The following is a 21,568-nucleotide window of genomic DNA, read 5'->3' on the forward strand; positions in this document are numbered from 1 at the left end:
TGGAGGCAAAAGTTCTTCTGGAATAGTTGAACAGGCAGTTGAATCCTATGAGTGGGAGACCTTGGATAAGATAAATAAAAAGCTTGTATTTACAAAGTGCCTCTCCTGTATACTGGATGACCAAAAGTATTTCACAATGAATAATTAACCCTTCGGTATAATAGCCACCTTCAGCTTGTGCTTTGTGCTTTATTTAACATTGGTTTTAGACCAATATGTCCTCCTTAATTTTGCATATCATTTTAGGTTATTGGGGAATTCATCACGTATATTAAAATTCCATAGTTTTCTAAATTGTATGCTTTCTCAGGGTTGGGGCACATGGTCTAATTTCTGGTCTGAATTTCAACAGGATTCTTCTACTCATTCATGGGATCTAGGTGTCACTGGTTAAGCCAACATTTGTTGCCCATAACTAATTTCCCTTGAGAAGCTGGTGGTGAGCCACCTTCTTCAATCGCTGCAGTCCATGTGGATTCCCACAGTGCTGAGAGATTGGGAGCTCCAGGATCTTGACCCAGCAGTGATGAAGGAATGGTGAAATATTTCCAAGACAGGGATGCTGTGTGACTTGGAGGGGGGAAGCATGCAGGTGATGGCATTCTCGTGCACCTGCTACCTTTGTTTGACTAGGTGGTAGAGGTCACAGGTTTGGGAAGTGCTTTCGAAGAAGCTTTGGCGCATTGCTGCAGTGCATTTTGTAGGTGGTATACACTGCAGCAACAGTGTGCTGGTGGTGAAGGGAGTGAATGTTTATAGTGGCAAATGGGGTGCCAATCGAATATGCTGCTTTGTCCTGGATAGTGTCAAGTTTCTTGTGTTTTTGGAGGTGTACTCACCCAGGCTAGTGCAAAGCATTCCATTTTATGCCTGATTTGTGCCTTGCAGTTTGTGGGAAGGATTTGCGGAGTCTATGGAGTGAGCCGCTTGCTGCGTATTACCGAATCTTTGACCTGGTCTTGTAGCCAAAGTGTGTGTGGCTGGTGCATTTCAGTTTCTGGTCAGTGGTGACCCACTGATGGTGGAGCATTCAGTAATGAAGACCTGAATGTAAAGGGGCAATGGTTAGATTCTCTTTTGTTGAAGATAGTCATTGCCTGGCACTTGCATGGTGTGAATGTTACTTGTCACTTATCAGCAGACTGCTTCATTATCTGAGGAATTGCAAGTGGAACTGAACACTTCGCCAGCTATCAGATGTTTACTGATTGTGAAGTGTTATTTTCCTGGATTTATTTTCCAGTGTACTGAACTGCCTGAGTGCAAAGAACATTGGAAAATCTGGTGCAGTCCTTTGACATGTCTAATATTTACTGTGCCCAGATGACCCCATGTGCCTGGGCACTAATCCAGGAAAATTTCCCCCCTCAATTATTTATAAAATGGATGTGGCATTTTTTTTTCTCTGATTGTATAAATTGAGCCTTCCTGAAAGCAGGAAATATCAAACAAATAACGTAAATGAGAGATTCCACTCTTCAACAAAATGTGGTATCGGTGAAACATCATCCATTTATTCCTCCTCCAGCAGAAGTAGAATCCTACTGCGAGAACTAGAATACACCATCTCGTTGTCCTTTACACATCCAGAAATTAGAAAGCCCAATGCTGGAGTATTGGTTAAGTGTAATGGCAGATATGCATTTGACATTTGGGAAAACTCTGCCCTTTTATCAAGGCCCTTAAAACCGGCATTTGATTTGAAATCCTCTAAATAAACAATTGAAACATCCATGGGGTAAATAGCACAAACATGAACAGCTGCAATAGTGATGACTGCAGCTTACATGTCCATAATATCAAAATTCAGACCAGAAAGTACACAATAAGCCCCAGATTTGTGAGGCTGCATACAATGCTCCCAATTTAGAAAACTGCAGCATTTTACAATGCTTCACAGCAAAAACTTAAGGAATGGATACAAGACCATGTTGAGTAAGCATTTAATGGTAGGGATATGAGTAGAGAGATGATGGCTGAAGATTCTGCCATCAGCTGAAGGGTAGGATATGTGGAGGGCCAGAATTGGAGGACTAAGGCTGTGGTAGAAAATGCAAGGCAATAGTACATGCCCAAAGCGAGATTTGAAAGTGAGCACAAGGAGTTGAATTTCAGTGCATTGAAGAATAAAGAACGAGCCTAAATGAAATCCTGAAACTTAGCATTAATTATTTTATCAAAGGTGCGATTGATGGACAATTGGAACTGATTCAGGATAACATAAAATAAGTTGAGTTTTGAATAATTTGGTATTTATTGTGCGAGGAGGATAGGAGGCTGGCAGGAAGACATGGAAAAATGAGGCCTCCAGACCACACAATCCTGGATAAGAATTTTAGCTGTGGGAAGGGGTGAAAATAACTCCGCTTGGTGATGGGTAAAATATGGTGTTTGAAACTCAGCTTTGACTTGAATTGGACACCAAGAGTGCTTTCAACTTGAGCTAGTGATTGAGAAAGAAAGAAAAGAAAGACTTGAATTTATATAGCACCTTACAATACCTATGAAAATTCCAAAGAGTTTTACAGCCAACTAAACACTTTTGAAGTGTGGCCACAGTTGTAACGCACTGTTGTAATTGGAAGCCAATTTGTGCACAACAAATTCCTACAAACAGAAACATGATACGGTAATCTGTTTTACTGATGTTTATTGATGGACCGGGACACCAGGAATATCTCCTCTGCTCCTCTTTGAAATAGAGCGTGGGATCTTTCATGCTCACCTGAGAGTAGTTTAATATGTTTTAATATTTCATCTAAAAGATGACACCTCCAACAGTACAGCACTCCCTCAGTACTGCTCTGGAGTGCCAACCTAGATTTTTGTGCTCAAGTCTTGGAGTGGGACTTCAACCTGCAACCTTCTGACTCGGAGGCAGGAGTGTTACCCATTGAGCCACAGCTGATACTTATTTATACCCATGGTCATGAGCTAATGGTTGAGGACGGGGATAGAATTAGTAGCAAGGAAGCGTGGAATTAGTAGCGAGGAAGTAAAGTTCATCACCGACTGAAAAACATGATTTCTGATTTCCTGCTATTTGGCTGGAGGAAATTTTGACTCCCAAATGACCTAATGTCAGGTAAGCTGAAAGCATATTGTGAAAACGATGAAGTAATGGATAGCTAGAATTAGCTATCGGCAAGCTGGAATCATGCTTAAATGTTGTATCATTGAGGGAGAGTGTGAGGTGAGGAACGTGTGGGAGATGGCGTGGATATATTTTGGGGACTCTATATGAATGTGATGAAAATATACAGATATATTGACAACGTTGGGGAAGATAGGATGGAACCACATGAGGGCAGTCCCATGGAGTCAAAATATCAGAGGAGAGGTGTTGAAGAAGGGAGGAATGGTTGAATACCCTGAGACGTTAGAGAAAATATAGGGAAATAACTTGCCTCAATCAGTCATAAAGTGTCTTCGTGACATTTGTCTGCAAGGGTAGAATTCTAGAATTCTATAACACAGGAAGCCAGTTTGCTCATTATGCTAAAAGAGCTAATCCCTGCCCTTTCTCAATATCCTTCTAAATTTTTATTTTTCAAATATTTATCTCCTTCCCTTTTGAAAGCTAGTATGGATTCTGCTACCACCATCATTTCTGATGGGCGTTCTGTGTCCTGATGATTCTCTTTGTAAAATAAAATAATTCTTTTGCTGATGATCCTAAATTTATGCATTCTGATCACTGACTATTTCTACTCAGACAGCTTCCCTATTTTCCTGATAAAATTCCTCAACATTTCAAAAAGACTTGAACAGGTCGTCACTTAGTCTAAAATCCATTGAGGGAATTTAAACTTGAGTCTCGGTCGAGAGCCAGTGCTGTAGTTGCTATGGTTACTGTGTTTTTGTGGAATTGTCAGGAAGTTCTGAATGCAAATAATTCTTAAGCCTAAGAATTCAAAATTCTGTCTCTCAAACAGGTATCAAATTGTCGTTGAAATTATTCAGGCGACTACAATCAGCAGCTTACCTCAGATGAAGAAATCAAAAGGTAAGCATTCTGCTGTGTTCCTTTCTAGTGCTCCCTATGACTATAATCCTTTCACCGCCTGTATAACCTCAGCATCCTAGAAGCAGCTATATATCAGGACATGGAAGGTAGGGGGGAACTCAGAAATATTACAATCACCAGAGAAGTGGTACTGAGTAAATTGCTGCAGGGCGACAAGTGCCTGGGTCTGATGGACTTCACTCTAGGATCTTAAAAGAAGTGGCTAGTGAGATAGTTGATTCATCGGTTTTAATTTTCCGAAACTCCCTAGATTTGGGGAAGGTCCCATTCAATTGGAGGATACCAACTGTAACTCCGTTATTCAAAAAGGGAAGGAGACACAAAGTGGGAAACTGCAGGCCAGTTAGCTTAACATCTGCCACGGGGAAAACGTTAGAAGCTATTATTAAAGTAGCTATAGCATGACGTTTGGATAAGTTCAAGGTAATCAGGCAGAGTCAACATAGTTTTGTCAAAGGGAAATCATGTTTTAACCAACTTATTGGAGTTCTTTGAGGAAGTAATATGTGCTGTGGATAAAGGGGAACCGGGGGACGTACTGTACTTAGATTTCCAGAAGGCATTTGATAAAGTGCCACATCAAAGGTTATTGTGAAAAATTAAAAACTCGGTATAGGGGGTGACATATTGGCATGGATAGAAGATTGGTTTGCTAACAGGAAGCAGAGGGTAGGCATATATGGGCCTTTTTCAGGCTGGCAAGATATAAGGAATGGTGTGCCACAGGGATCAGTGCTGGGACCAACTGTTTACAATTTATAGAAATGACTTGGATGAAGTGATTGAAGGGGTGGTTGCCAAATTTGCTGATGACACAAAGATAGGTCGGAAAGTAAGTTGTGAAGAGGACATAGAGAGGCTACAGCGGCAGGAAGAATAGAAGAGAAGCATATTATCTAAATGGTGAGTGATTGCAGAGCTCTGAGATTCAGAGGGATCTGGGTGTCTTAATGCATGAATTGCAAAAGGCTAATATGAAGCACAGCAAGTAATGAGGAAAGTGAATAGAATGTTATCATTTATTGCAAGGGGAATTTAATACAAAAATAGGGAGGTTATGCTTCAGCTATACAGAGCACTAGTGAGACCACATCGGGAGTACTGTGTACAATATTGGTCACCTTATTTAAGGAAGGATGTAAATGCGTTGGAAGTAGTTCAGAGAAGGTTTACCAGACTAATACCTGGAATGGGTGGGTTACCTTATGAGGAAAGATAGGACAGGCTACGCTTGTAACCGCTAGAGTTTAGAAGAGTAAGAGGTGATTTGATTGGAACATATAAGACCCTGAGGGGTCTTGACAGGGTGGATGTGGAGAGGATGTTTCCTTTGGTGGGAGAATCTAGAACTTGGGGACACTGATTAAAAATAAGTGTTCGCCCATTTAAAATGGACATGAGGTGAAATTTTTTCTAAGGGCCATTAGTCTTTAGAACTCTTCTTGAAAAGGTGGTGGAAGCAGAGTCTTTGAATATTTTTAAGGCAGAGGTGGATAGATCCTTGGTAAGCAAGGGAATGAAAGGTTATCAGGGGTAGGTGGGATGCAGATTTGAGGTTACTATTAGATCAGCCATGACCTTATTAAATAGTGGAGCAGGCTCGTGGGACCGAATAGCCTACTCCTGCTCCTTGTTCTTATGTAACCAGTTGTGTTGTACTCATTATTCCTCACGCAGTAATTGAGTTAGATCTTCTTTATTTTTGTGCAAGGTAAGTGAAGATAATGTCAGTATGGTTAACTCTCCTCCCGTACCCACTTCCAGTTTATTCCCTTAGCCACCATTTTAAGGGTTAGAGGGCTATTACTTGACTTCCACAGATAATGGTGGCTCTCAGTGGTTGTTCATGTGTTAGCACCTGTTCCATTGTGAGACATCATCACAGTGAGGCAGACTGTGCCCTTGGCCTTGGGATGACCAGCTATCATCAAAACAGGGCTGGCTGGCCAGTTGTTACTCATTTTTGGATACTTGTTTTCAAATCGTGCCAGTTAATTGTGCTGACCCATTGTCACCTCAGCTTATGTTTGATGATTCAGCACAGAGCAGACAGCAGGTGAATTTATGCATCCCATGTTTTCAGTCCTGCATTCAACATAGATAACTGTGGTTGAAATGAGTTTTTTTACACGTTTCTTATTGAATTGTAGATCTTTCCAAATACTGCCAGAAGGAGATTAAAATTGATTTCAGTCACTGTTGTTTATAAGTGGATGTCAGCGTAGGAATTGATGACCAGGTTAACATAGTCTCTGTTGGCAAACTTGGCTGGAAGCATTGATGTTCACAGTTCTCTTTGGTAACAGTTGTTACTGTGTTAGGATGTGATAAAATACCTGTGGCGTGAAGTTACTTCCTTTGCTTCAAATTAGACTTTCTAAAGAGCATTAATAATGAATTTCATTGATATAGACAGACCATCCATTGGATTGATTCTGAAGAACATCATTGCCTAATAAGCCAAGTGTTCATATCCATTAGTTATTGCATAGGAAAGAGCACTGGAAGTATGGTCTGGTTGTTTTGAGATGTGACTTGAGGGCTCAATGATAGAGATCTGTGGTTACTAAAGGAAGACATTAAATGTGTTTTCCAGATTGCTCCATCGCATGTCCTGCCCTAACACTGTACTTCTCACCTCTCCATGTGGTTATCTTACTGGAAGTGTCATCTTACAGACCCACTACTTGTGAAGATTACACTTGGGTTATTGATTTATGTCTTTAAAACCTTTTAAAATACTTTCTCTAGCATTTTCCTTTCCTGTCTGGCTTCCATGCTTGTCTTCCACAGGAAGACAAATGTTGTTGTTTTCCAACTTAACATGGGCCTTAAGAGATAATCATTGAAGAGACAAGTTTCACATTCCAATAGTGGAGAGTGACCATTCACCGTAGATATCTACATTTAATAGAAACTCTGCAAAGGTCCTTGCAATTTGGTATATTAGAGTAGTTGATATTGAAAGGACCAAGAGTAGCTTCCCCAAATGTTTATTCAGTAAACATTTGAATTGCATGAACTAGGATTGCTTGCAGATTTGATCTTTTGTCTGTCCTCAGCTGATCATTGGGGAAAAAGTGGTCCTGAGTGAGGAAGGGGGAGAATTGGCCACAGTTCTCACTCTTGACCCCTATCCAGCAACCCCTGGCTGAAGTGTGTACGTGTTTGTTGAGTGTGAACTGATTTAGGTTCAGCTATGGTACCCTCTGTGAAAATATTCTTCTGACTCATTGTGAAGCCTCGCACACAAATAATGTGCACACACAACAGATTATCGAACCATGCAGCGAGCAGAGATTCCCAAAGGAACTGGACAAGTTTCAGAGATAGGAGGGCATTTTTCATTACGGCGGGCATGTTGCAGGTTAGCTGGGATTGGAAGGATTTATGGGTTACCGCCATCTCCTGAAGACTGCTCAGTTGTCTTCCGGGGTTAGAGAATAATTCCCAGAGTTTTTGTTCGTTCCCTTTTCTTTCCCTTTCCCAAGAGATTGCATGACTGGGATGATAGGTCAGTAGCGATCAATGGCTGCCTTGTGCGTGGACAGACTGGTTTGTTGAACCATATGGTATTTCCCTATCCTTTTCTTATCTTAGTGTATGGGGGGGTGATGGTGGTGAAACTGAATCCACCAAGGACTTTACTTCTCCGAGCGAGAATGGCTAGGGAAGCTATTGGTGAGAAAATAATAAAATTGTTCCATTTTTAAAAATTGTATTCTTTCAATTGCACTTGTTACAACAGTGTAGTAGACTCTTACCACTTTCCCAGGGAGAATCAATGTGCTCACTTGTGCCCTCCAGTGCACCTGGCCTGTGAATATTGCAGCTTATTGCTCACAAGCATGACATGATGCATGCCGAGCATAAATTATTGGATTTAAAAAAAAACTAAGCTGTGGAGGTGAATGTGGTGGAATAATAATCTCCTGCTAAAACACATATCGAACTATTGTGCTTAAGATACAGGATCTTGCAATGGTGGTTAGGGAAACTTTTGAATTCTTGATTGAGGGCAAATGGATTGGATTCACAATACATGTGTGACATAGGGAGTGGGTTTTTTCTACTTGCTTTGTTTACCTCATGGGGAATGTATTTTTGTTTTGAGTTTGTGGTATTCTTCAAAAATTGCTCCAAATGGTTGAGGATTTTTTTTGGCACAGCATGGCATGTCAGTGTATTTAGCAAGGAAAGTTTGCATCCTGCCTGAAACCAATTCCTTTATACCTGCCACAGTTGATGCAAACTGAAAGACTGAGAAGCAGGCTCAAGTGTAAGTACAGCTGATGTACAGTTCACATTCAGTGAAAAACGAGCTGTTCACGTCAAATGACTCAAGCTACATCTGGTTTACAGCCTGTTTTTTTATGTAGTTTATTTATTTTTACACTACTCAAGTTTTGTACTTTGATCTCCAATAATAGACTGATATAATCCAGCTCAAATATTGCTGGCAGAGGATTGCTAGGAGCACACTGATATGTGTTGTCAATGACGCCAGACCATAGATCATATCTTGCTGATGTACTAAGTCCGTTTCAGAAGTTTTGCTTGGAATATTTTTTTTTCAGCAGCAAATATTAATAACAGAATACTTGAAGGAATCATGATGTGAGGGACCTACAATAATATGCTGAAGTAATTCTGAGCTTACGATTGTGACATCGCTAATAATAGTTCAGTTCCACCACAGTGGGCCTCGGTATCTCTTTTAAGCCAACAACTCTGAGATTGTTGCTACTTGCTGGTTAAAGAAAGAAAATCTTTAGAATTAAATTTCTTGTCTATTGGTCAGGTTTATTTCTCCATTTAGTTTTTCGGTTTCTGAACTTTTCTTTCTGATTGATGAATAACAAAAGTTGAAAATAATTAATGATACCATATGAATCTATTCTCAATTTAAATGTTTCTTTTTTTTTCCGGTGTAGTGAGTTTATGAAGCTACCATGATCGTTTACCCCCATCCACCCCATGATGTCTCTATAAATAACAACGAGTTTGTTTAACGGTTTGGGGTGGGGTGGAAGGGAAATTCTAAATGAGCTGGCGCATGTTTCAGTCAGCCCAGCTGATGTCCCTTTTACCCTGCCTCACTCCAATGTATGGACTATTACTCCTCAGCCAGCGTCATAAACATCTCTGGCCACTGGTACACCGTCCGTTGATACTCCCAGCACAGCTGATGCCTGATGTTCAAAGCCAGACTACTCTGCTGCAACTCCTTTAAACCACTGCACAGCTGACAGAGGCTGCATCACAGCATGTCCAATGATCACAGTTATACGAGACAGATGCAATATAAGCAGGAAATAAAACGACAGCTCCCAAAGGCATTGTGCAATCCCAGGCTGTCTAGGCTGTCTAATGTCCTCTCTCTCCCACCATACAGAAGCCCTAAGGTTCCTTCATGGCCTCAGCCTTGACCTAGCTTGCTCCCATGTCCACTCTCCTGGTGTTACAGGCCAAGTTCAGTCATTTCTTCCTGGTATGAGTGCCCCCTTACTGTGAGTCTTCCACTTGACCCTGCTTTCTAATTGAAACCAGTCTACCCCAAAACTATCTTAGCTCCCTCCTGGCCAATGCACTCCCTGGACTTGATTGTCGAACTCTTTTACCCTTTCAAAAGAATTCTAAAAATCCAGTGGATACATTTTTAAAAAATTGCTATTGGGCATGTGTAGTTGTTGAGTACAGAATGTTATTTGCATAAATACATACATTTAGAAGCAAGAGAAGGAATCATTCAAGAAGGGTAATTATATACAGTACAAAAAAACTCATTGTACAGCAAATATTTAAGAAAAACAAAAACTTGACGGAAGCAAATACAAATAACTAGGAGATGAGTGATAACGGAGTTTTAATGTTCTGTTTAATATTTTAGTCATAAGCAATGCCAAGGGAACAACTAGTTTCTTTTTAAAAAAAAAACTAGACTGAATAAAACAAAAGCTTTTTATTCATACTTTTCATTGTAACAAAGAAAGCGACAGACAGTGACTGAATTTATAAGATTAAAAGAAACAGGCACAAATGAAAAACAATTATACAAGGAATCCCATCAGCTCCCTGTCACTGTCTGAGATTTCATGATTTTTCATTATCTATCATTATGTCTTCTGTACAGTACTTAGTTAGCTGAATGACTTATGCTGAGGTTAGAGACATTATAATATATGGCATTCTTATTCCTCTCTCCTCAAGGAATTCAATAATATAAATTGAAACCAGTACAAACAGTTTGTACGGCCTTATTGAACATTAGAGTTGGAAAGGCTGCAAATGACATTGAACCATTGCCATAATAACATTATTCTGTTCTAAAGAGATAACTCTAGATTATTGCACAACTGGATATTTTGGGCAAGCATTTGCTTCATTGATAGGTTTACCAAATGCTCCACTAAAATGGATGTAATGATCTGATTTGATAATTCAGAGGAAGCCAAGTTGTGAATCATTGTTTGTAATAGTGGTTTAGAGTGTAATGCATGTAGCTCTGTGTTTATTCCATTATGTAAGTGGGTTTCCATTTCATTTACTTATTGATTTAGGCATTTTGAACAGAAAGAAGATGTAGTACTGGCATTTGCTACTATGCAGAAGTCATCTGAAAAATTTTCCTGGGTTTCAACTCTGAAGGTTGTTAGGAAAGATTTGACTCCTCTTCTGCAAGGTGCAGCTGCACATCCCAACAAGCTGCTGCAGTGCTGGCGAAAGGGGCTACTTTGAAGGATGGATGATGGGAGGGGGAGGTGGATCCCTTTAACCCTGCCTGCCCAACAAGAACTGGACAGGGAATTTAAAATCATCTGTGGGACTTAGTTGATGAGGTTTTGCCCCTGCCTGCAGGTGTTGACTTTAACCCATATATTTGAAAGTGATCTCACACTGTTGGATCCAGTGCCCTTGGTTTGTAGGGGCTAAAGGATCCGGTTGCTTGCTTGTTTTGGGGTGACCGAGTTGGTACAGAGACAGAACATCCGGAGATTGTTGTTAGAATAAACACACGGTGTTCATTTACAAACTAAACTCTACAGTTATACTTGTGTGCTCATGACATAAAACTCTGGTGTCATTCATCAGTGACTAACTCAAGACTCTATCACATAGAGATAGCCCATGCTACTCTGCTATTGGACAATAAGATCATGTGACCTTAACATTACAATGCTGAAAGGTATATTACATCTCGGATTACTACATCCCTCCCCCTTTACTGAAAAATACATTTTACAATTTTTCAATATATCAAGTTGTTTCCACAGATCGGTTATTTACAAAGTCAGTCTCACTGGGGGTTTTCTTATGCATGCAGAACATCTCAGCTCTACAGCTCCTGAAGCTTGGAGTATCTCTTACTGAAGTCGTCTGAACATCAGGTTCTACAACAGGTGCCGGTAAATTTGTTTCTTCGACTCTTTCAGGTACAGTCGGCCCTTCATTCACCAAGGCCCCTTAGACAGCACCTTCCAAACCCACAACCACTACCACCCAGAAGGACAAGGACAGCAGATAGATGGGAACACCACCATCTGGAAGTTCCCCTCCAAGTCACTCACCATCCTGACTTGGAAATATATTGCCATTCCTTCGCTGTTGCTGGGTCAAAATCCTGGAACTCCCTTCCTAACAGCACTGTGGGTGTACCTACACCACATGGACTGCAACGGTTCAAGAAGGCAGCTCACCACCACCTTCTCAATGGCAACTAAGGATGGGCAATATATGCTGGCCCAGCCAGCGAAGCCCGCATCCCGTGAATGAATGAAAAAAACTTGGTTGAGTTCTCTCAACAGGAAGTGCTGATTCCGTCTTGAACACTGGTGGAATCACTTCTCGATATCTGACTTCTCCACTTCGTATGTGATCCACATGTCTTCTTACTATTCGATCTCCAACTTTCACGTGGCAGCAAAGAGGCCCTGTTACAGCACTTATTTCACCGAACAACCATGCTGGTCCTTCTCTAAAATTTTTCACAAATACTGTCGCTCTTACATTAAATATTCTGTCCTGACTATGACAATCATGTCCAATTTTCTGACTTTCCTGCTTTCTCTCTACCCTCTGCAACCACCCACTGCCCCCAAACCCAAGTTTGGCATGATTAGGGTCAGCCTCAACTGGTGATGGCACTTCATGAACAATTCCGCAGGTGTGACACTTGTTGTCGAATGAGGGGTGGCTCTATAATGGAAAATAAATCGTGCTAATTTAGTCGCAATCGAATCTCCAGATAATTTCTTCATACCAGATTTGAATGTCTGAACCTCTCTCTCAGTGAGTCTGTTTGAAGAAGGGTAGTATGGAGATGTTTTCACATGAACAATACCATTGAGGCTTGTAAATTGGTTAAATTCAGCACTTCTGAATAATGTTTCATTATCTGATACTAGCACTTCACCTAATCCATTTATAGTGACGCTTTGTCACAGCCTGTCTATTGTCGCTGAAGATGTGGGTGACCTCACTTTGTATACATCCATTCATTTTGAATGAGAGTCTATGATAAGGAGAAATATTGTTCCCACATAAGGTCCCACACAGTTGATGTGTACTCATACCCATGTCCTTCCTGGCCACTCCCAGAGGTGTAATGGTGCAGTTGCAGGTAATTTTTGCACTTGTTGACATTGCATACAACTTCTCACTAAGTTTTCTACCTCTCCATCCACTTCTGGCCACCACATATAGCTACGTGCTAGTGCCTTCATTTTTGGAAATTCCAGGATGAGCACTATGAAGTTCAGATAATAAAGGCTTTCGTCCTTTTGGGGAAACAATCGCACAAGGTCCCCACATTAAAATACCTTCTTGACTGGTTATCTCGCATCTTCTCTGGAAATACAGCTTCATTTCAGCAGACTCTTGTGTTTGTGACCAACCATTAAAGAACTTGATTTCTCATTTTGGATAAAATCTTTAATTTGTTTTACACATATTGGTGATGAGTCCAGGGAGTTCAACAAGATGAATTCCTGAGGAATTGGAACATCTTTTACTTGCAAGGGTGAACAACTGCATCTGCATTTTCAATTTGGCTTCCGGGTCTTTGAATGAAAGTATACTCATATGCTGCTAAGATCAATGCCCATCTTTGTACTCTTGCTGAAGCTATAGGAGGTATAGCCTTGTCTTCACCGAATAGTCCTAATAATGGCTGCGGTCCATTATGACAGTAAAATGATGAACATGTACATATTGATGAAACTTCTTAACACCGAAAACGGTTGCCAGGACTACTTTTTTCAATTTGTGAGTACTTTTTCCCTGCAGTGCTAAGTGCCCTTGACACACATCATATAGGTCGTTCTGATCCATCATCCATTCGATGGGAAAGTACTGCTCTCACTCCATAAGCTGATGCATCACACGTTAATGTCAACTCTTTCTTTGGATCAAAATGTACTAGCAGTGCAGAAGATTGTAGCAACTGTTTCACTTCGTGAAAGCTTCTTCTTGTATTGTTTGCCATGACCATCTCTGGTTTTTCTTGAGTAACTAATACAGTGGTGCCAGTAATTTATTATCCCTGAGAATGATTTCAGTTCTAATGTATTCTTTGGTATTGGGGCTTCTTTAATGGCTTTCACTTTTTCTTCAACTGGATGTAGGCCTGGTGAATCTACCTTGTGACCTAGGTAAGTTACCTCTTTTGCTTGGAATAATCACTTTTCTTTATTCAACCACACTCAAACCTGCGAAAAACGTTTCAAAACTTCTTCCAAGTTCATCAAATGTTGCTTTTCAGTGAGTCCAGTCACGAGAACATCACCCAAATAAACTACAACGTGGGGCAATCCCTGTAGTAAACTTCCCCTTGTTCTTTGGAATGTGGCGCAAGCAGAAGATAGGCCAAATGGCAAACAAGTGTATTGGTACAATCCCTTATGTGTATTTATGGCTCATATCTAACTTTGTGTAGGCCTTTCCACCTGCCAGTTTAGTGTATCTATCCTCTATTTTAGGTATATTTTGCCACTTTATTAACTGTTAATTTATAGTCTCCGCATATCCTAATGTTTCGGTCAGGTTTGAGAACAGGTACACTTGGAGCTGCCCACTCTGACAATTGTACTGGTTGTATCACTCCCAGTTTTTCTAATCTGTCCAGTTCGGCATCTACCTTATCCCACATTGCATAAGGTACTGGTCTCGCCTTCATGAATCTCTGTGTTGCTTCTGGAACGACATCAATTTTTGCTTGTAGCCCTTCAATTTTTCAATTCTTCCTTGAAGATTGTGGCATATTTTTCCACTGACTGTGATGACCCATTAGTTCTCAGTTGGAAGATTTCAGCCCATTCCAATTTAATTTCTTTCAGCCTGTTTCATCCGAGGAGACTAGGTCTCTCACCTGCTACTACCATCAAAGGTAATCTCACTCTTTGACCTCCATAGTGTACTGTGACTTTACATACGCCCTTGACCTGTATGTTTTCTCCTGTGTAAGTTTTTCATTTTTCATCAATTTCTTCTAAATTTAGCTTACGTTCTCTGTGATTCAGGTCCATATGCTCACCAATCACTGTAGCGGCTGCTTCAGTATCCATCTCCATGAAAGGCTTCTCATTCACTCTCATGGTTACATAGGCTCCTTCTTCCTACCTTTTAAATTATACAGCGAATAGATATCAGCATCTATTACTTCAGGCTTTTCAACCCTGTTTATCTCATTGAGTTTTTGCTTTTGTCTGAAATCTGCCTAATTCAGCCTTAACAGTCTCATGAGGCGTCCATTTCGATGGCAAAAGAAACATTCAACCTTTTTAAACTGTGTTTCATTACAGGGCTGTCAGAGGAGATTCACCAGGATGCTGCCTGGTCTGGAGGGCCTGAGCTATGAGGAAAGATTAGATAGGCTGGAGTTGTTTTCCTTCAAGCAGCGAAGGTTGAGAGGGGACCTGATTGAGGTGTATAAGAGTATGAGGAGCATAGAAGTGGATAGGAAGGTACTTTTTCCATTAGTAGAGGGGTTAATAACTAGGGGGCATAGATTTTAAGGTAAGGCTAAGAGGGGAGTTGAGAAATTTTTCACCCAGAGGGTGGTGGGAGTCTGAAACTCTCTGCCTGAAAGGGTGGTTGAGTCAGAAACACTCGTAACATTTAAGAAGAATTTAGATATTCACTTGTATTGCAATAGCCTCCAGCTATGGATCAAGCACTGGAAAATGGGATTAGCGTAGTCAAATCTTTGTTGACTGACATGAACACGATGGGCCGAATGGCCTCCTTCTGTGCTGTAAACGTCTATGGCGGGGGCATAGAGGTGGCATGATAAATCTGAAGGGGCATGGAGGATACATGGGGCATAGAATGAGCATGGGTGATCCGAGGTGACATGGGCTGGCATGGGCTGTGGTTGGGGAAGTGAAGGGTAAGGTTTAGGAAGCCTCCAATATTGGGAGCTGGGATACTGTGTTGGAGAGCCTTCTATAACTGGCCTGCCTCTGCACACACACTCCTCATGCACTCACTCCTCCAGCATGGCTTGCAAACTGCACTGAGGACCCAACTGCGGTGTGAATAGACAGAACTGGTGTGTGAAGTCACACATGGGTCAGGTATGTGCTTTGCAAGCCTTGAAAATGTGCTGTCTCCCCCTTTTCTCCACCAAGATCCCCTCCCACCTTGGGCCTCACCACCTCTCCCTACTTTGGAATGTCCTGCACTTACCTGGTCCTGGACTTAGAATCTGGGGACTGTTTGTAGTCCCAGCCTTGGGCACAGGCTTCCACTGGTGCTGCCGGGAATGGCCCATCAGCTTTCTGAGGTGGAAATCCCTCCCATGTGAGGGGCAGAAGTTCCATCTCCAGGTAATTAAAGATACTTGGAGCATTAAATGGCTATGGGGTTGCTGTGATCAGCAGGGATGTGCTCCCCACTGACTCTTTGAATGGTGGAGCAGGAAACCCCGCCATCCAAAAAATCCTGCCCCATATCCCAAAAATACTGGCGTTGGAGAAAGTGCCAAAAAAGATTCACTGGGATAACACCAGAACTGTGGGGCCATTATGTGAGGAATCTTTTCTCTTAAAATTAAACTCTCAGGAAAACTGATAGGTTTTTAAAATTATAAGCGGGCTCAATAGGTTGCACGTGGAGAGGATATTTCCACTTGGGGTGTCTAAATCTAGAGGGTGTAAAAAGGGTGTCACTAGTAAATACAATAAGGAATTGAGGAGGAACTTCTTGACTCAGTGATTAGAATGTGAAATTTGCTACCGCATGGAATGGTTGAAGGGAAGCTTGATAAGTACATGGGGCAGAAAGGAATAGAAGGATTTGTTGATAGGGTGAGAAAATAAAACGTGGACGAGACACGCGTGGATCCCCAACACCAGCATGGCCCGGTTGGGCTGAATGACCTCTTTCTGCGCTGTAAACCTCTATGTAATTGGATGTCTGGCACAGTTTTGGAGTGTATTTATGCACAGTGCTATTTCTTCTGCTGGTGCTGATTGTTGAATTTTAAAATATTTTGATTAAAACCAATGGGACATTTTTTTCCCGTTGATACAGCATCTGCTGCGCCCTGGTGGTTATTGAAGAGTAGCAGCTAAAATCTCGGAACAAAATATTCCACAGTTTCTGTCAAATTGCAACTGGATAAAAACTTCTGGTAACAGATATGATCTTCTTTAAATACAATCATTCCCATGTACACTTCAGTCTTCAAAGAACTGCTGTGAGGCGAGAAATGAAAGAAAAGTGAAAGTGTAAGGCTTGGTCTTTCAGAAGTGTGCTTTTTTTACATTTGCACGTGCCTGTGCTTTAGAAGAGTTGAAGTTTCACCTTAATTACAAATCTATGATCACTGCAGATCTCTCTAAATTGCCTGCAAGTCCCATCTTCTGTCCCCTATTTAATGACCTTTGATGTACTCCCTATTAAAGTAACAGATCATTTACAGTTTTTTTTAGACTCTACTGCACCATCAACAACAACTTGTATTTATATAGCACCTTTAATGTAATAAAATATCCTTGGGTCACTTCACAGGAGCTTTTTAAATAAAAAAAATGACATCAAACCACCTAAGGAGACATTAGGTCAGATGACTAAAAGCTTGGTCAAAGAGGTAGGTTTTAAGAAGTGTTTTAAAGAGGGAAAGTGAGATGGAGTGGCGTAGGGGAGGACATTCCTGTGCTTAGGGCCTAGGCAGCTTACCAGTGGTGAAGCAGTTAAAATCGGGAATACTCAAGAGGCCAGAATTAGAGGAGCGCTGATACCTTGGAGGGGTGTCGGCCTGGTGGAGATTATAGAAATAAAGAGGGGCTAGGCAGTGGAGGGATTTGGAAATAAAGATAAGAATTTGAAAATCAAGATGTTGCTTGACTGGGTGCCTATGTAAGTGAGCGAGCACTGGGGTCATAGGTAAACAGAGTTTGGTGTGAGCAATAAGATGGACAGCAGAGATTTTGATGACCTCAAGTTTATGGAGGGTAGAATGCAAGAAAGAGGCCAGCCAGGAGTGCACAGGAGTAGTCAAGTTCACAGGTAACAAAAACATGAACGAGTGTTTCAGCAACATATGAGCTGAGACAATGGCAAAGCTGGGCAACGTTAGAGGTGGGAATAGGCGATCTAAGAGATGGTGTGTGTATATGAGCTCTGGAGCTCATCTTGAGTCAAATGTGACACTGAGGTTGCAATCAGAATTTTGCCAGGGAAAATGATGAAATCAGTAGATAGGAACAGTGTTTGTAGTGGGGAATGAAAATAATGATGGCTTCAGTTTTCCTGATTAATCATTAAAACATTGATAAAAACATAGCAAAAACAGTGCAGCTTTAATTCATACCCCTCCTCCCTTTTTGTTTTTTTCCAACTCCTGCAAATATTACGGTCAGGGATATTCAACTGCTAGTCTTGAAAGTCAGGTTTCTGTCAAGTTTGAAAGGGTAGGACAGCATTTATTGCCCATCCCTAATTGCACTTGAGAAGGTGGTGGTGGTGAGCTGTCTTCTTATGCCGGTGCAGTCCATGTGGTGTAGGTGTATCCACAGTGCTGTTAGGGAGGGAGTTCCAGGATTTTGCCCCAGCAACAGTGAAGGAACAGCGACATAATTCCAAGTCAGGGTGATGAGTGGCTTGGAGGGGAACTTCCAGGTGGTGGTGTTCCCATGTGTCTGGTGTCCTTGTCCTTCTGCATGGTAGAAGTCATGGGTTTGGAAGGTGCTGTCTAAGGAACCTTGGTGAATTCCTGCAGTGCATCTTGTAGATGGTACACACTGCTGCTACTGTACGTCAGTGGTGGAGGGAGTGAATGTTTGTCAATGGGGTGCCAATCAAGTGGTTTGCTTTGTCCTGTATGGTGGCAAGCTTCTTGAGTGTTGTTGGAGCTGCACTCATCCAGGCAAGTGGAGAGTATTCCATCACAGTCCTGACCTGCATTTTGTAGATGGTGGACAGGCTTTGGGGAGTCAAGTTGAGAGTTAATCACCACAGGATTCCTAGCCCCTGACCTGCACTTGAAGCCACAGTATTTATATGGCTAGTCCAGTTCAGTTTCTGGTCAGTGGTAATCCCCAGTTGTTTAATTGTCCACCACCATTCACGACTGGATGTGGCAGGACTGCAGAGTTTAGATCTGATCCGTTAATTGTAGAATCGTTTAGCTCTGTCTAACACTTGCTGCTTATGCTGCTTGGCAGGCAAGTAGTCCTGTGTTATAGCTTCACCAGGTTGACACCTCCATTTTTAGTATGCCTGGTGCAGCTCCTGGCATGCCCTCCTGCACTCTTCATTGAACCAGGGTTTATCCCCTGGCTTCATGGTAATGGTAGAGTGGAGGATATGCTGGGCCATGAGGTTACAGATTGTGATTGAGCACACTTCTGCTGCTGATGATGGCCCACAGCGCCTCATAGTTGTCCAGTCTTGAGTTGCTAAATCTGTTCGAAATCTATCCCAGTTAGCACAGTGATAGTGCTACACAACATGATAAAGGGTATCCTCAATGTGAAGACTGGATTCCGTCTTCACAAGGACTGTGTGTTAGTCACTCCTATCAATACTGTCATGGACAAATGCACCTGTGACAGGCAGGTTGGTGAGGATGAGGTCAAGTGTTTTTCCCCTCTTTGTTGGTTCCTTCACCACCTGCCGCAGACCCAGTCTAGCAGCTCAGTCCTTTAGGACTTGGTCTGCAGTGGTGCTACTGAGCCAGTCTTGGTGATGGACATTGAAGTCCCCCACCGAGCGTACATTCTGCGCCCTTGCCACCCTCCGTGCTTCCTCCCGTGGTGTTCAACATGGAGGAGCCCTGATTCATCAGCTGAGGGAGGGTGGTATGTGGTAAACAGGAGGTTTCCTTGCCCATGTTTGACCTGATGCCATGAGACTTCAATGGGTCTGGTTATATTCTACAATTGTAGTTAGTGAATCTACCCTGATGTTATTTCTAATGCTTTGCATATTTACAAAAGCAACATTGAAACCGTGACAAGTTTCATTCTCGTTAGCACTCAATCCTCTTCCATCTTTCTTATTTTCTCTCTTTTGTTGTGTTTTTGCTGAATCACATTTTGTTTCCAGCAGTGTCTTTCCAAAACCCCCTCTTGAGTTTATCATTTTTGACTGCTCTGGTGGCTCACAATGTTTATTTATTTGCACCTCCCAACACGTTCTAAGGTTTACCCTCCAATTTTTTGAGGTTGAATCCTCTTTCACTGCTTTTCTTTTTACTGTCTCTACATAGATATTTGTACCTGTTTGATTTTCCTGAAGCCCACCCCATTCATAGAGCTTTATCCCACCCTGGGTTTTAATGATCTTGTAATCTGTATCTAACACTCTCTCAAATTTCATTTTTTAAGAGCTGCCATCCTGCTCATCTCTATGCCATTGGTTCCAGCTGTTCAGGGTGACTAGATTTTCAGAAATCAAAACTGGGACACATTGCCAGGCAATGACCATCTCCAACAAGAGAGAATCCAACCCTCTCCCCTTGACAATCAGTTGCATTACAAGGACTGTGCAGTGGTCATTCCTACCAATGCTGTCATGGACAGATGCATCTGCAACAGGCAGGTTGGTGAGGATGAGGCACAAGTCAGGAGTGTCATGGAATACTCCCTACTTGCCTGGATGAGTGCGGCTCCTACAACACTCAAAGAAGCTTGACAACATCCAGGACGAAGCAGCCTGCTTGATTGGCACCACATCCACAAACATTCATTCCCTTTACCACCAACATACAGTAGCAGCAGTGTGTACCATCTACAAGATGCATTGCAGGAATTCACCAAGGCTCCTTAGACAGCACCTTCCAAACCTATGACCATCACCATCTAGAAGAACATGGGCAGCAGATAGATGGGAACGCACCACCTGGAAGTTCCCCATCTGACTTGGAAATATATTGCCGTTCCTTCAATGTCACTGGGTCAAAATTCTGGAACTCCCTTCCTAGCAGCACTGGGTGTACCTACACCACATGGACTGCAGCAATTCAAGAAGGCAGCTCACCACACCTTCTCAAGGGCAACTAAGAATGGACAACAAATGCTGGCCCAGCCAGCAAAACCCACATCCCGTGAATGCATTAAAAATAAATCACTAAATCCCCCACTATCGACATCCTGGCGGACACCATTGACCAGAAACTGAACTGGACCAGCCACATAAATACTGTGGCTGCAAGAGCAACCAGAAATTCATATCCTGACTACTCAAAATCTGTCCACCACCCACAAGGCACAAGTCAGGAGTGTGATGGAATATTCTCGCCTTGCCTGGATGAGTGCAGTTCCAACAACAATCAAGAAGCTCGACACCATCCAGCACAAAGCAGCCCACTTGATTAGAAACCCATCCACTACGTTCAGCATTCACTTGCTCCACCATGGATGCACAGTGTGTATCATGTACAAGATGCACTGTAGCAACTCACCAAGGCCTCTTTGATAGCAGCTTCCAAACTCACGACCTGTACCACCTAGAAGGACAAGGGCAGCAGATGCGTGGGAAAAAGTTCCCCTCCAAGCCACCCACCATCCTCTCTTGGAACTATATCTTAGTTCGTTCACAGACACTGTGTCAAAACTCTGGAACTTCCTTGGTAACAGCACTGTTGGTGTTCCTACACCACATGGACTGCAGCAATTCAAGAAGGCAGCTCACCACCACCTTCTCAAGGGCAACTAGGGATGGGTAATAAATACTGGCCTAGTCAGTGACACCCAGATCCCATGACAGAATTTAAAAAAATGCCTTCGGAAGGCAGGGTTCTGTGATTGATATGTTGGTTTACCAATAGCAAGAGTCTGGGGGAGGGGCAGGTGAAGGTAGGAAGTCATGTGTTGACATCTTAATTGGCTTCTAGCCAAACTGGCATAGTTGTTTTTGAATGTATTTTCAGTCCATTGTGGAGTTTTACTTGGAGCTGGTGTACTTGGTCACCGCCTTTATCCCTTCTAACATGGCGTACTTGGCCAGCTCCCTGGGCAGCAGCGGGCACACGGTGGTCTGGATCTCCCGGGAGCTGATGGTGCTGCGTTTGTTGTAATGGGCCAAGTGGGAAGCCTC

At 42.2% G+C, this 21,568-nt stretch overlaps 1 protein-coding gene across 1 annotated transcript in view; it reads left to right on the forward strand.

The window, feature by feature from the left end:
• snx25 (sorting nexin 25) overlaps nucleotides 1-21,568 on the forward strand; it is a 253,050-nt gene that overhangs the window by 151,959 nt on the left and 79,523 nt on the right. Inside the window, exon 7 of the mRNA XM_078562219.1 lies at nucleotides 3,936-4,006. Coding sequence (XP_078418345.1) covers nucleotides 3,936-4,006 — 71 coding nt within the window. The remainder of the gene's footprint in view (nucleotides 1-3,935; nucleotides 4,007-21,568) is intronic.

This window comes from Cetorhinus maximus, chromosome 2 (assembly GCF_964194155.1).
Source record: "Cetorhinus maximus chromosome 2, sCetMax3.hap1.1, whole genome shotgun sequence".
Taxonomy (NCBI): Eukaryota; Metazoa; Chordata; class Chondrichthyes; order Lamniformes; family Cetorhinidae; genus Cetorhinus; species Cetorhinus maximus.